Source organism: Macaca thibetana, chromosome 6 (assembly GCF_024542745.1).
Source record: "Macaca thibetana thibetana isolate TM-01 chromosome 6, ASM2454274v1, whole genome shotgun sequence".
Lineage (NCBI taxonomy): Eukaryota > Metazoa > Chordata > Mammalia > Primates > Cercopithecidae > Macaca > Macaca thibetana.
The window spans coordinates 65,413,191-65,428,732 of NC_065583.1; the positions used below are offsets into that span (position 1 = coordinate 65,413,191).

At 40.8% G+C, this 15,542-nt stretch overlaps 2 protein-coding genes across 6 annotated transcripts in view; one reads left to right on the top strand and one right to left on the bottom strand.

Annotated features, from left to right (window-relative positions):
- ATG12 (autophagy related 12) overlaps positions 1-15,542 on the top strand; it is a 1,142,999-nt gene that overhangs the window by 827,402 nt on the left and 300,055 nt on the right. The window lies entirely within an intron of this gene.
- COMMD10 (COMM domain containing 10) overlaps positions 1-15,542 on the bottom strand; it is a 971,919-nt gene that overhangs the window by 228,874 nt on the left and 727,503 nt on the right. For 2 of the 3 annotated variants that reach the window (XM_050793097.1, XM_050793094.1), the window contains exons 1-4: positions 10,306-10,374; positions 7,841-7,931; positions 3,976-4,086; positions 2,446-2,601 (exon numbers count right to left, since the gene is read on the bottom strand). In XM_050793097.1, coding sequence (XP_050649054.1) covers positions 2,446-2,601; positions 3,976-4,086; positions 7,841-7,931; positions 10,306-10,346 — 399 coding nt within the window. In that variant the 5' untranslated portion in view covers positions 10,347-10,374. Of the gene's footprint in view, positions 1-2,445; positions 2,602-3,975; positions 4,087-7,840; positions 7,932-10,305; positions 10,375-15,542 lie in introns of those variants that run through there. The other variant, XM_050793096.1, reaches the window with a different exon arrangement.

Genomic DNA, 15,542 nt, shown 5'->3' on the forward strand with positions numbered 1-15,542 from the left:
CCAATATATTGATGTCAACTATAAGCACCATACTAAACGATCAAACATTAAACTTATTACTTCTGATTATATGTTTGTACCCATTAACCAACTTCCATTCATCCACCCTCCGGCCCCACATCCCATGCATCCTTCTGGGACTCTGCTGACTACCATTCTACTCTCTATCTTCATGACATCAACTTGTTTGGCTACCACACAGGAGTGAGTGCCTGTTATATTTGTCTGTGTCTAGCTTATTTCATGTAACATAATGATCTCTAGTTCTATCCATGTTGCTGCAAACAACACTTCATTCTCTTCTATGGTTGAATATTATTCTCGTGTGTAATTATACCAAATTCCCTTTATTCATCCATCCACTGATGGACACTTAGGTTGATTTCTTACTGTTGCAATAAACACAGGGGTACAAATATTTCTTTAATATGCTGATTTCCTTTCCTTTGAATATATACCAAATAGTGGAATTACTGGACTGTGTGGTAGTTCTAATCTTAGTTTTTTGAGAAATCTCCATACTGCTTTTGCATAATGGCTGTACTAATATACACTGTCACCAAAAGCATATGAGAGTTCCCTTTTCTCCACATCCTCACCTGCATCCATTATTTTTTTCTCTTTTTAATAGCCATTCTACCTGGGGTAAGATGATACGGCATGTTTGGTTCTGACTTGCATTTCTCTGATAATTAGTGATGTTAAGCATTTTTTCATATACCTATAAGCCATTTATATATTGTCTTTCAAGAAGCATTTGTTTAGATCCTTTGTCCACATTAAATGGGATTAGTTCTTTTGCAGTTGAGGTGTTTAAGTTCCTTGCATATTCTGGATATTAGTCATTTGCTAAGTCAATAGTTTGTAAAATTGTCTCCCATTTGTCAGGTTGGGTCTTCATTTTGTTGATTGTTTCCTCTAATGTACAGAAGATTTTTAGTTTAATATACTTCCATTTGTCTATTTTGGGTTTTTTTGGTCCATGTTTTAGGAATGTCAGCCATAAAACTTTTGCCTAGACAAATGTCCTGGAGTGTTTCTCCTATTTTCTTCTAGTATTTTAATAGTTGTGGGTCTTATGTTTAAGTCTTTAAGTCTTTAATCGATTTTGAGTTGATTTTTTATATGGTGAGAGAGAAGGGCCATTTCATTCTTTTGCATAGTTATCCAGTTTTCCTAGCACCATTTATTAAAGGTGGTGTCCTTTCCCCAGTGTATGCTCTTGGCACCTTTGTAATAAATCAGTTGGCTATAAATACATGGGTTTACTTCTGGGTATTTTATGCTGTTCCATTGGTATATAGTCTGCTTTCATATCAACACCATGCTGTTTTGGTTACTATAGCCTTGTAATAAATGCTGAAATCAGGGAAGATGATGCCTCCAGCTTTGTTCTTTTTGCTTAGGATTGCTTTGGCTATTTGGGTTATTTTTTGGTTTCACACAAATTTTAAGATTATTCTGTTTCTGACAGGGACTAGACTCTTAAAATGGAGCCATGCTCCAGTTGCCTAAGACTCAGGGGGTGCATAGAATCCAGCAAGAGCACCCTTTCTAGAGCAATGCCATTGCACGAACTTCAGGGAGCTCCCTGTGCCAGTCTTGGGGCCAATGGGGTTCAAGAACTCCCCCACAGTTAGGATTACAGGAGTCTGCAGCAAGAATGTGGACACCTAGGGATCTCTCACTTACCCCGACTCTACACTGAGGAGCCTCTCCAGGCTTCTGGTTGATCCTAGCAAGGCTGTCCACCTCTCCTCCCTCTCCTCAGGTGTTTCCGGTCACTTCTCTGCTGAACTCTAGCATTCTCTTTTAGACGATTTATTTAAAGTGTGATTACCTACTCACTATTTTGGTTCTTCTTTGTGGAGAAGTGTCCTGTGTCTCTAGTCAGCCATCTTCAAAAGCCTCCAAAAAAAGGAGTATCTATGTACCACACATCACTAGCCCAGGAAGAGATCAAAAGTAAAAGTATGTCGAAATTGCAATAGTTTTGCACCACTGTAAAATCTAAACTTAAGTCAGGGACCATATCAGACAATTTTCTGACTCTATAACAGTGTGAAAGCAATATGTATTCAGTAAAAACTATACTTCAAATTTTGAATTCTTGGGCTAGCAATTCTATTTTCCTGGGCTAGCAATATGTATGATATTCTCTCGTGATGCTGGGCAATGGCAGCTAGCTATAGCTTCCAGTCAGTCATGTGATCACAAGGGTAAACAACTGATTCTCTAGAGTGTACTCTATTTTTGACCTAGGATATTTTCAATTTGCAACAGGTTTATCAGGATGTAAGGCCATTGTAAGTTGAGGAGCATCTGTGTTTCTTTCGCCTGACTCTACCTCTCAAATCAAAATATTATCACTTTAAAAACTCTTCAGGTGTAATAATTCATGCCATACATTACTGAAAAACATATTTAAGATAGTATGTTCTATACCTTATAGGGAGCCAGAATTCTCTGCCTGAACTTTTCAACTGTTTCTTGACCCATAGAAGACCACGTATTGACAAATGCTTCAGCTTTGTCTTGTCTAAGATGAATGTTCTCTAATTGCTGCTGCAAAGCTGCTGGCTTCACATTGTGATATACTGCCTATTAAAAAGAAAAAAAAATTACATATGTCCCTCATCTTCATACAGAAACCTTAAACTATAATAAGTACAAAATTATTTTTAAATGACTTAAGTCAAAAAAAAAAAAAAAACCTCATGGTCCTATTACAGACATTTTTGGTTATTTTACAAATAATAAAATACATGACCAAGAGCTGGAAGATTCAAGATTAAATGGCCTAAATTATTCAAGATGATTTTTTTTTTCATTTTTGCCTATGCTTTAAGTAATCCTAAATCCACTTAATAACCAAAAAACTTCTTCTTTGCTTTGGCTATGTAAATAGTACCCTAATTAAGATTTCATTTATTTCACTTAATCATTTCAAATAAGTATACAACAGTTTTGTTTCCCAACTAACAATTTTTTTTCCAAGAAGCACTTTCTCAAAATTACCTTATCTATCAATTTTCTACAGGCTATATAATTAAAAGTTGTAAAAAATTTTAACAGTGATGCCAGTTCTGTTCCTTACATTATTCTGGAACACCATGCTATGCTGTCCTACTCAATGATCCTTTTCTCTTACTGAACACCCACCAAAAATTAGAACCGCATTTATCTTTGTGATCTATAATGTATGTAGGGCTGTAGTAGATAACTGCCAGCTTGTCCTCTTAATATGTTCATTAAAATGCTCATGAAGTTACAAAACTATTTAAACTTTTATTTCACAAATATTATTTTTAATCAACCAACAAGAATTTATGAGGATCTATTTTAAGCCCACCAATGTGTTAGGCTTATATAAGATACACAAAAATATGATCCTGCTCCCCACAAATTAGAATCTGGTGAAGGAGGCATAACTAACACATATGAACTGCTGAAAGACTAACAGTGTGCTCTACTGTGATGAGCCAAGGATTTTTAAAAATCCAAATAAAGGAAGACTGAAAGTATAAGGGGTCACAGCTCAAGTAAAGGAGATGAGCCTTGAATAGCAGCTTAAATCATGAAGTGAATTTAGATGAGAAAAAGGGATGCAGAAGGCAGCTTAGTAGCACATAACATGACAATACTTCTTTTCTAAATGTCTGTCTTACCAGCCTAGTCAATACATCCCCCAAATCATTTAATATCTTAAGTAAAATACGTCCATTTTTCCATTATACCAAGTACTAACAAATTAAAATCTTTCATAACTGTCTCAAATCAATGAAGTCTCAATTCATATTTTCAAATACTTTATAATATTCAGGTATTTTTACATTGAAATTGTTAACTAAAATATATTCACAGCTTCCATCTTGCATACTTTTTAATTAAAAAAACAGAATGTTAAAGATATCATAACAATACAAATATGTAGTAAACAAATCATGGTTAGAAAATTTGAGGCAACAAAAATACCTGTTCTAAAATAAATGATATTGTTTCAAGAACTAGGTGAAGATCTTGTTTCTCTAGAGAAAATGCCACTTGAAGTTTTTCTTCCTCTTCTTCACTGAAACTGCTCTCAGCCTATAACACAAATAGCAATCTATTAGCACATATTCAGACATTCAAAATTCATACTTGACAGAAGATTCATTTATTCGTATATGAGATGAGAACTTTAAAGGAAAATACATGGTGAAAAGAAATTGATGTGCATGTAAATTTATAAAATGTATGATGCTCATTTCTAGACCTTTGTAAACAAAATAAATTAGATTAAACAAATATCTTGCGGTGACTCAGAGCCCTGTGCTAAGGGGCTCATGTATCCTAAAGAACTGCTGAGATACATGGATGATTTTTAACTAGAGCAAAAACAAATCTAAGACTTCTGTCCTTTTATGTTTCTTGGGTCTGATTGTCATAACTCTTCCATTTCATCTCATGATCAGCAGTCATTTCTTAAAGCTGCCTACATGCCCCATGACAGCATCTTCAAACCAACCCCCAGTTTGCTATTTTTAGTGTGCCATGGTCAGGAACCCAGAGAACTGACCTCTCAAAACTAGATATACAGCACTGTTACCTCAACAGGCTTCGTGTGAGGGCCTCAAAGTCTCTCCTATGAAGCCAAATACATGAGTTTTTTTATTGCATGAGCTGTGACAGTTATTTTTGAAGTGCAAAGGCCACGAATGTTTATTTCTAAGTTCCCAGCTATGGAAGTTCATCTGACTTCCATTAGTATTTCCCAATGCAAACTGCTGGCACGCTGAGTGAGACAATTCTTTGTGCAGGACTGCCCTAAACACTGCAAAATATATATATTTTTTGAGACGGAGTCTCGCTCTGTCACCCAGGCTGGACTGCAGCGGTGCAATCTCGGCTCACTGCAAGCTCCACCTCCCGGGTTCACGCCATTCTCCTGCCTCAGCCTCCCAAGTAGCTGGGACTACAGGCACCTGCTACCACGCCGGGCTAATTTTTTGTATTTTTAGAGATGGGGTTTCACCATGTTAGCCAGGATGGTCTCGATCTCCTCACCTCATGATCCGCCCATCTCGGCCTCCCAAAGTGCTGGGATTACAGGCGTGAGCCACTGCGCCCGGCCAACACTGCAAAATATTTCTAAAGTCCCTGGACATTAAATACCAGCAGCAGCCTCCACACATTGTAACAAACAAAGAAACAAAATATCCATGTATTTGTATATGCCAGGATGAGCCAGGAATATGGCCAAAGAGGACTCCCAGATCCATAATCTGGCATGCCCACATTCTATACCTAAGTTGTCTTTGTTCCCTCATACTGATTCCTACTCGGGATTCCAAGGAATCAGTCTAGACAAAAACATATCTTCTGCCCATAAACAGATCAAACTTGGTAAAATAAAAGTACCAGTAGAGGCGCAACAAAATCCCAAAACCTCTTCACCAATCTGCCTGCCTCAGTTTCACTATTCTAAGAATTCTGCCTCAAGGCAAAGGCCAACTTGATGAAGTCGGGGCACATAAAAGAAAGTTGGCAGATCCTGAAATGCAGTGCAAACTTGACTGAAGAGCCCTTATCAAAATAGGAGCCCTTCTAAAAGATGATCCCCTGCAACTGTACAGGAGAAAAACAATTACACCTTTCCTGACATTTTCTTAGCAGGCAAGTATTCACATACATGTTTCTTTATTTAAAAGTACCTGGACATTAAATGCCAGCAGGACCAGTAACTTCACTTTTCAACAAGCACCTCTATTCCTCTCCACTCCCCTACCTCTGATGACAAAGCATTCAAGCTCCTCCGTGGAATTCTTCAGCCACTCAGTTAACTCTAAGATAGATACTAACTCATTCTCAACTCCATACATGACTGAGAATGTCAAAGACAAACATCACAATTTTCTGTGCAAGTGCTCCATTCTCCCTCAGTGCGAAGAACAAAAGATGTGTGTAAGAGTTTCTTGTCCCATATTGTTACACACAAGCAAGCACCCACCAGCTCAAGAAATAAAGCAGAATATCTGTATAGCCCACATCATTCGCTTTTGGGCCAATTTATGAAATGTTCTATACCCTTTCTTGAGGTTTCGTGTAATAAGGGACAGAGTTACGGAGCCAAGCTGCCTTACTAGCTAGCTGTGTGACCTTGGGAAAGTTACTTAACCAATCTCTGTCTCTATCTTGGTTACCTCATAGATAAAATGAAGATGACCAGAGATGACCACAGTACCTACTTTTTCAAGTTGCCGTAAGGATTAGATGAGCTAGTAACACAAAGCCATTAGCATCACACCAGTGAAAAAGAAACCAATGTAACTTTATGAATAGCAAATACCACAGAATGTTGCTGCTATCATTGCAGTTTCTCCTTTCTCTCCATCCACATCACAAATTCCTTAGAAAAAGGAATATATTATAGAAGACTGAGGTTTGTTTTGTGTTTTCCACAGCAAGGAAAATAATTAACTCTAAGAATATTTACTGAGTGCCAACTATACTAGTAGCAATGTATTAGGAATGGGAACTATAAAGATGAGTAAGACATAATCCTCAAGATATTTAAAACCAGAGGAAGACCCATTAATAGGTTTAAGGGATTTGGTTGCCTTCTAATCATGAAACAAATACTTATGAGGCAGTACTAAAATTAGGTGAGAATGAATTAAAGCACAGAAGAAAGAACAAATTGCTGAGCCTGAGAGTGTGAAATCCTTGAAGGATGAACAGGTACTCAGTAAAGAGAAGAAGGCCATTTATAGGCAAGGGAAAGAATATATGCATAGATACATTGCTGAAAAAGTTCATGGCATGTTGTAGTAAATAGGCACCATCCAGTGTAACTGGAGCACTTACAAAATGAGACTGTAGACTGCAACCATATTATAATGGGACTTGTACACAACGTTAAGCATTTTAAACTTTTCTCCATGGGGCAATGGATAGTCACTGATGGTTTTGAACACTGTGAAAATTATAATCCACCTTTGTTTTAGGGAAAAAAAAATTAGAAAGTAATTTACATAGTATTATGAAGCAGTAGAAAACAAGAAGACTATAGGCAGGGAAATCAGTTTGAAGGTAACTATTGTCATCTAAAAAACAGGTAATAAGGATTTGACCTAGAATTGTGAGAACTTGGATTTGAAAGACACTTCAAAGGGGAAAGGCATGGTTTTGAGGCTGGCTCTTGGCGAGGAAAAAGAAGAGGAAAGAGTAAGAGTCCTGGTTCTCAGGATGATGATACCCGGCACTGCATAGAGCAGTTAGTGTGTGCTCCATAAATACGTCAGATGGAATCAAATTTTTATAACTTGATAAATTAACTTGGATTGGGCCAGGTAGAGAATTACAAAGCATTCGCATGTCCAAAACAACCATACCCTTAAAATAAAAGTGAAAGAAGAACAAAATTAACTGAAAGATTAAATACTAGTTGATAGAAAAAAACACAGAATTATTTTTAAGGGGAAAAATCAAACCAAGACAGAATTTTTCCCTAAAGTAGATTTTGTAGAACATTAGTCCCAAAATACATACCAAAATAAAACAGATCCAAGGTCAAAACACATTTGGAAAATGTTACCTGCCATAATCACCCTCACATACGTACCACAAACACTAGCATCTAAAATACTCTGAAAAGTTCCATAATTTAAAAAATTTAACTTTATTGAAGACAGAGTTTCTCAAACTTTTGACCACAAAACATTATCAAATCTTCCACAGAACCAGTGTCCCTAAGAACATACTGGAAAAGTTATGGCTTTGCAAAAAGTTCTCCAAATAATCAGACTTTCAATTAAATCAGAAGGAAGATTACAAGGTGTGGAAACACAAAAATACAAACCTTCAGGTGAAGTTTCTGAAGAATCCGAGTGAGCAACCGTGGAAATCTTCCTATATCTATTGCATTGATCAGTGACACTGCTTTCTTCATGCTAAAGAAAATTATAAAACAAAGTTGTAAAATGAGCTTTCCTAGTTGAACTGTACTTTCTATAGTTATCTTAAGTTTTCATTCCAACAACTCTGATTGCTGTATGGTAAATCTGAGTGAAATAAAGAAAAACAGATGACAGCCAGCAAAAAGGGCAGGGCAACCTGAACATTTCCAAAAAGATGCCCCCAAAATTACTTCTGCTGAAAAGGTCCATTTGGCAAATTTTCTCTTGCTTTTGGGCAAACCAAAGTACTAGGGAAAGCTTGTACTCTGCAGCGGAAGAGCATTAATCTAGTAGAGTGTTTATATAACCACTTAACCCAAAAACGGAACTCTGAAAGTGGTGGGAGGAGAGGAATAGCAATTATGGCAATTACACCAAAAACTTAAAGAATACTACAAGGCAAGTAACTTTTCAAATACTATGTACAAAATCATTTGGGGTCACTAAGGACATAGTTATTTTAAAACCCTCTTTCGATTGTAATAATTAACTTCGTTATTACAATAATCATCAATTTTGAGATAGGGTCTCGCTCTGTCACCCAGGTTGGAGTGCAGTGGCATGAGCTCACTTCACTACAGCCTCTGTCTCCTGGGTTCTAGGAATCCTCGTGCCTCAGCCTCCCAAGTAGCTAGAACTACATGCACAGGCCACAACGCTGGCTAATTTTTGTATTTTTTGTAGAAATGGGGTTTCGCCCTGTTGCCCAGGCTGGTCTCTAACTCCTGAGCTCAATCAGTCCTGCGGTGGCTCACGCCTATAATCCCAGCACTTTGCAAGGCCAGGGAGGACGTATCACCTGAAGCAAGGAGTTCCAGACCAGCCTAGCCAACACAGTGAAACCCCATCTTTACTAAAAATACAAAAAAATTAGCTGGGCAAGGCAGTGGGCGCCTGTAATCCCAGCTACTTGGGAGGCTGAGGGACGAGAATCGCTTGAACACAAGAGGGGAAAGCTGCAGTGAGCCAAGATGGCGCCATTGCCCTCCAGCCTGCACAAGAGGGAAATGCCTTCTCAGGAAAAAAAAAAAAAAAAAAAAAAAAAAAAAAGAGACATCTGCCCGCCTCAGTCTCCCAAAGTGCTGGGATTACAGGCATGAGCCACAGCACCTGTCCTGTAACAATCAACTTTAAATGATGTGATGAGAACAATTCTTTACTGCACCATATTGGATACTGTTTACTGATGTAGCAGTGTTCCCCAAGACATTGGTATGAGGAAAGAAACTGGCAATCAGAACCAAAGTGAGGCAGGAAAATAGGGTCGGGAGGCTGGGAACATAAGGCTGATTCACACTTCAGCTATGACAGGAAATGTCCTCTATATAGGGCATAGGCGGAGTAAATGACTTTGTAACTTTACTTCATCCTCTTCATTTACATAGGGAGAACACCAAGTAACCAATGGAATCCTCTAGAGGTTATTTAAATTCCCAAAAATTCTGTAGGGGCCCTTCAGCCCCTATGCTCAGGCAACTTCCACACTGTAGAGTGTAGTTTCATTTTCAATAAATTTCTGCATTCTTTCCTCGCTTTGTTTGTGCGTCTTCTCCAGTTCTTTGTTCAAGACGCCAAGAACCTGGACACCCTCCACTGGTAACAAAAGGAATCCAGGAAGAAGGAAAAACTTTAAAATAACTCTTTTCTTCTGGAAGATTGCTGCCCAATTCAAGCACAAAGAAATTATTTCCGAACACTATTTTGCCTATATACTTCAGTATTTTTTCTGTATCCACACACTACCTGCACTATTACTTATTTTTTCACAAATTAAGTCTTTTTTTACTTAAATAATGTTAAAGGGGAACTGTATGTCACCACCATGGACAACCAGCTTAATTTACCATAAGTAGAAATTAACTAAAAATTTGTTTAAAATGCAAACAAAAGCAAATGCTACCAAAGCCAGGCTAGATTCTGTTACCAATCAAAAATTCGGTCCCATATTCGATCCTGACTTAAAAGGGGTATTAACACATGTTGGTCCAGCACCAGTGTGAGCCTTTCTCACCACAGGGTCCCAACGGGAACTGAAATCGGAAACGGAATACCGTCCCACGTGATTCAGCAGCACTCAAGGCAGCGCCCGGGAACTTCTGATACCAAACTCCGCAAACAGTGACGCAGACCTCATGCTTGCAGACCACACGCTTCCATACAGACCTCAGCTGCCAAGCGCACTGTGAGCCCCACAGGTGGACCACCGTGAAGGTAAAGGCGCTACACGGCCCCACGCACTCCGCAGACCCAGCGTCGCGACCTCGGCAGCCCACCCCACCCAACCGGGTCCGCCGCGGCGGCCAGGCGGCAGGCAGCAAGGTCAGCCTTGTGCGAGCCCGCTACCGCAGGAGCTTAGCGGATCAGCTACCTGGGGCTCTCCCGTAGGATCAGCGCCGCCGGCACCGCCATCCTCGACTTTCTCGCACTGCCGCCGTCTGTCAGCTGCGCCGAAGCCAGCCAATGGCGGCCGCGGCGGACGGAAAGCCGGAAGGCCCAAGCCGCGCCGGGGCCGCTTTAGAGCTCTGGGGCTCCTGCGACCCCGGCGGCCGGAGACCTGTCCCGCAGTCCTGGAGGGCGGAGAGGGCGGCCCAGTTGTCCTCCCGACACTACAATCGTGTTGGACTTAAGTCTGTGCATATATATGTCTTTGTATTTATGTATTATATATGTATGTACATACGTGGACAGGTGTGTGTGTGTGTGTGTGTGTGTGTGTGTGTTTAATAGGGCCGGTTTAAGCAAGTCCATGTACAGACCTGGATAGATATGTGTGTGTATGTATGTGCATATATATATATTATTTTTAATAGGGCAGGTTTAAGCAAGCCCATGTGTACATGCTTGATGCTTGGATACGTGGTGTGTGCGTGTGTGGGTATATTTTTTTAATAGGGCAGGTTTAAGTGAGCCTGTGTGTACATACTTGGATAGGTAATGTGTGGGTTCCAGCGTTTGGCCTGCGGAGAGGCAGGCGGTTCAGCCAGCTCCCCTGAGCCTGCCCAGGAAGCTGCGCATCACCCCTCAGGAGAGGTGGTGCCTCCAATTCCACCCTAAGCACTGTGCCATCACCCCCTCCTGTATCTGCATCTGCAGGGCTTGTAGTATGTACGTTCAATTCCTTCAGCAATGTTCAATGAATGAGCGCCTACTGTGTACCAAGCGCTGTTCTAGGCACGGGAGATACAAAAGGCCAAAATTCCTGCTCTCAGGGTTTGCCAGCAGTCTAAATGGACAAGTATTTGTTGCACCCTTCTTTAGAGTCTGACACTGCAGAGCAGGGGAGATGAATCGCTGCAGTGAGTAATGTCAAGGAGCTCATCCAAGACTAGGGAGACACCATGTTTGCATAAATACCTTGATCTGCCTTTGAGAAAAACATGGAGTGAGTTAAAGGAATTCAGATGTGGGAGCAGTGAAAGGCATCAGAGGTAAGACCAGGAAAAGCTTCCTAGGGCAGGTGGCAAATGCGGTGGGTCTGCAGAGGTGTGGAGGTGTGGAGGGTGAGGCAATGTGTTTCAGGTCAGTAGAGTAGAAGGACGGTTTGACGTTTGAAGAACAGGAATTTAGACTAGAAAAAGCCTTTAATGACTGGTTGTGGCATGTGCACTTAATCTGGTGAGAAATGGGTAGCCATTAGGTTGTTTTTTGTATCCATTAAATGTTTTGAAGCAAAGAAATTTTGCAATGGGAGTTGGTTTTTTTGAAGGTTGCTGTCAGCAGAATGATGATTGGAGTGGAAAGAGGTAAGCAGGAGGGCTACCTGGAAACTACTGCAATAATCTATGGAAAGCAATAAAATCCTGTAGTACTAAAAAGGCATTGGTGAATTAAAAGACAGTGGATGGATTAGTTACATTTCAGCAGTAGAATATTCAAGAGCTGCCAAAAAATTGAATTTAATTTTCCTTCCTAATTATGTTTTACTTAAATTATTATTTAAATTAGTTGGCATTCCTGGAGCAGCCCAAGAACAACCTAACTGAAAGGAGAAACCAGATTGCAAATTAAATGTGAATAATCTCCACATGGATAATTGAGTCAATTATACAATGTGTTGAACACATACAAATACATTTAGTTCCACAACACTCTACAGTCCCCAATGTATGCATATCTGAAAAAGATGTATGTGAATCTACATAAATTATAGGTCTCTGATCCAAACACAGATTACCTCATCTGCAACTTAAAAGGGTCCCAGTTCCCTCATTCTTTGAATCATTTCCCTTTTGTCTTGATTCCTTTCCTAAAGTAGAACCACTAACCAACTAAAACTGTTTCAAATCCCTAATGAAGTTCACCCTCTGATTGCCTTAAAAATATACAGCCAGAATTTTGAGCAAAAGAGCATCAAGATAGCTCAAATCCTAAATCCGTGTAACCTTGGACAAAGTACTTAACCTCAACAAGTTTCTCATTCTCAATCTGTAATGGGGATGAGAATAATGTCTGTTCCTCTGGATCTTAATGCGATTTAAATAATGTGACGTATGTAAAAGAAATACTCTACCCTCCTTAGAACACAAAACCCAGACCTCTTAAGGTTTTCACAAAAGCAAGTCTCCAGTAGACACAGAGGCCACTTACTCTAATTCTCTTCATTTTCAATGATGGACTGATTACTACTTATTACCATGTATTTCTATAAAGGTGTGATGCTGTGAATAGTTTCACACCTCAAATGAGAACCTCACCCAAGACATTTCTGCATTTTCTGGAGTATAGGCATCTATGTCCATGAAAAGTCCTTTTAGTTGTCTGCTATTATTGTGTGGGAGTCTTAAGTCTCTTCGTAGACTCTTCAAGAACTTGCTTTAGAATGTGGGTGCTCCTATATTGGGTGCATATATATTTAGGATAGCTCTTCTTGTTGCCTTGATCCCTTTACTATTATGTAATGCCCTTCTTTGTCTTTTTTGATCTTTGTTGGTTTAAAGTCTGTTTTATTAGAGACTAGGATTGCAACCCTGGCTTCTTTTTGCTTTCCATTTGCTTGGTAAATATTTTTCCATCCCTTTATTTTGAGCCTATGTGTGTCTTTGCACGCAAGATGGGTCTCCTGAATACAACACACCGATAGGTCTTGATTCTTTACCCAATTTGCCAGTCTGTGTGTTTTAATTGGGGCATTTAGTCCATTTACATTTAATGTTAATATTGTTATGTCTGAATTTGATCCTGTCCTGTGATACTAGCTGGCTATTTTGCCCATTAGTTGATGCAGTTTCTTCATAGTGTGGATGGTCTTTACATTTTTGTATGTTTTTGCAATGACTGGTACTGGTTGTTCCTTTCCATGTTTAGTGCTTCCTTCAGGAGCTCTTATGGGGCAAGCTGGTGGTGACAAAATCCCTCAGCATTTGCTTGTCTGTAAAGGATTTTATTTCTCCTTCCCTTATGAGGCTTAGTGTGGCTGGATATGAAATTCTGGGTTGAAAATTCTTTTCTTCAAGAGTGTTGAATATTGGCCCCCACTCTCTTCTGGTTTGTAGGGTTTCTGCAGAGAGATCTGCTGTTAGTCTGATGGGCTTCCTTTTGTGGGTAACCCGACCTTTCTCTCTGGCTGCCCTTAAAATGTTTTCCTTCATTTCAGCCTTGGTGAATCTGACGATTACGTGTCTTGGGGTTGCTCTTCTTGAGGAGAATCTTTGTGGTGTTCTCTGTATTTCCTGAACTTGAATGTTGGCCTGCCTTGCTAGGTTGGAGAAGTTCTCCTGGATAATATCCTGAAGAATGTTTTACAACTTGGTTCCATTCTCCCCATCACTTTCAGGTACACCAATCAAACATAGGTTTGGTCTTTTCACATAGTCCCATATTTCTTGGAGGCTTTGTTCATTCCTTTTCACTCTTTTTTCTCTAATCTTGTCTTAATGCTTTATTTCATTAAGTTGATCTCCAATCTCAGATATCCTTTCTCCCATTTGATTGATACAGGTACTGATACTTGTGTATACTTCACAAAGTTATCTTGCTGTGTTTTTCGGTTCCATCAGGTCATTTATGTTCTTCTCTAAACTTGTTATTCTAGTTAACAGTTCCTGTAACATTTTATCAAGGTTCTTAGCTTCCTTGCGTTGGGTAGAACATGCTCCTTTAGCTCAGAGGAGTTTGTTATTACCCACATTCTGAAGCCTACTTCTGTCAATTTGTCTAACTCATTCTCCATCCAGTTTTGTTCCCTTGCTGGTGAGGACTTGTGATCCTTTGAATGAGAAGAGGCATTCTGGTTTTTGGAATTTTCAGCTTTTCTGCACTGGTTTTTTCTCACCTTCGTGGATTTATCTACCTTTGGTCTTTGATGTTGTTGACCTTCAGATGGAGTTTTTGTGTGGGTGTCCTTCTTGTTGATATTGATGCCATTGTTTTTTGTTGTTAGTTTTCCTTCTAACAGACCCCTCTTCTGCAGGTCTGCTGGAGTTTGCTGGCAGTCCACTCCAGATGCTGTTTGCCTGGGTACCACCAGCAGAAGCTGCAGAACAGCAAAGATTGCTGCCTGCCCCTTCCTGTGGAAACTTTGTCCCAGAGGGTACCCACCAGATGACAGCTGGAGGTGTCTGTCTACCCCTGCTGGGAGGTGTCTCCCAGTCAGGAGGCACGGGGGTCAGGGACCCACTTGAGGAGGCAGTCTGTCCCTTAGCAGAGCTCAAGTGCTATGCTGGGAGATCCACTTCTCTCTTCAGAGCCAGCAGGCAGGAATGTTTTAAGTCAGCTGAAGCTGCACCTACAGCCACCCTTTTCCCCAGGTGCTCTGTCCCAGGGAGATGGGGGTTTTATCTATAAGCCCCTGGCTGGGGCTGCTGCCTTTCTTTCGGAGATGCCCTGCCCAGAAAAGAGGAACCTAGAGGGGCAGTCTGGCTACAGTGGCTTTGCCAAGCTGTGGTGGGTTTGCACCCAGTTGGAACTTCCCGGCAGCTTTGTTTACCCTGAGGGGAAAACCGCCTACTCAAGTCTCAGTAATGGTGGACGCCCCTCTGCCCACCAAGCTCAAGCATCCCAGGTCGACTTCAGACTGCTGTGCTAGTAGTGAGAATTTCAAGTCAGTGGACCGTAGCTTGCTGGACTCCATGGGGGTGGGATCCACTGAGCTAGACCACTTGGCTCCCTGGCTTCAGCCCCCTTTCCAGGGGAGTAAACAGTTCTGTCTCGCTGGCATTCCAGGCGCCACTGGAGTACAAAAAAAACTCCTGCAGCTAGCGAGGTATCTGCCCCAATAGCCTCCCAATTTTGTGCTTGAAACCCAGGGACCTGGTGGTGTAGGTACCCAAGGGAATCTCCTAGTCTGCAGGTTGCGATGACCCTGGGAAAAGAGTAGTATCTGGGCCGGATGGCACCATCCCTCATGGCACCATCCCTCACGGCTTCCCTTGGCTAGGGAAGGGAGTTCCCTGGCCCCTTACGCTTCCGGGGTGAGACAATGCCCCACCCTGCTTCTGCTCACCTTCTGTGGGCTGCACCCACTGTCTAACTAGTCCCAATGAGATGAACCAGGTACCTCAGTTGGAAATGCAGAAACCACCACTTTCTGCACTGGTCTGGCTGGGAGCTGCAGACTGGAGCTGTTATTCAGCCATCTTGCCAGCCAAGTAAAATATCCATTGCAAA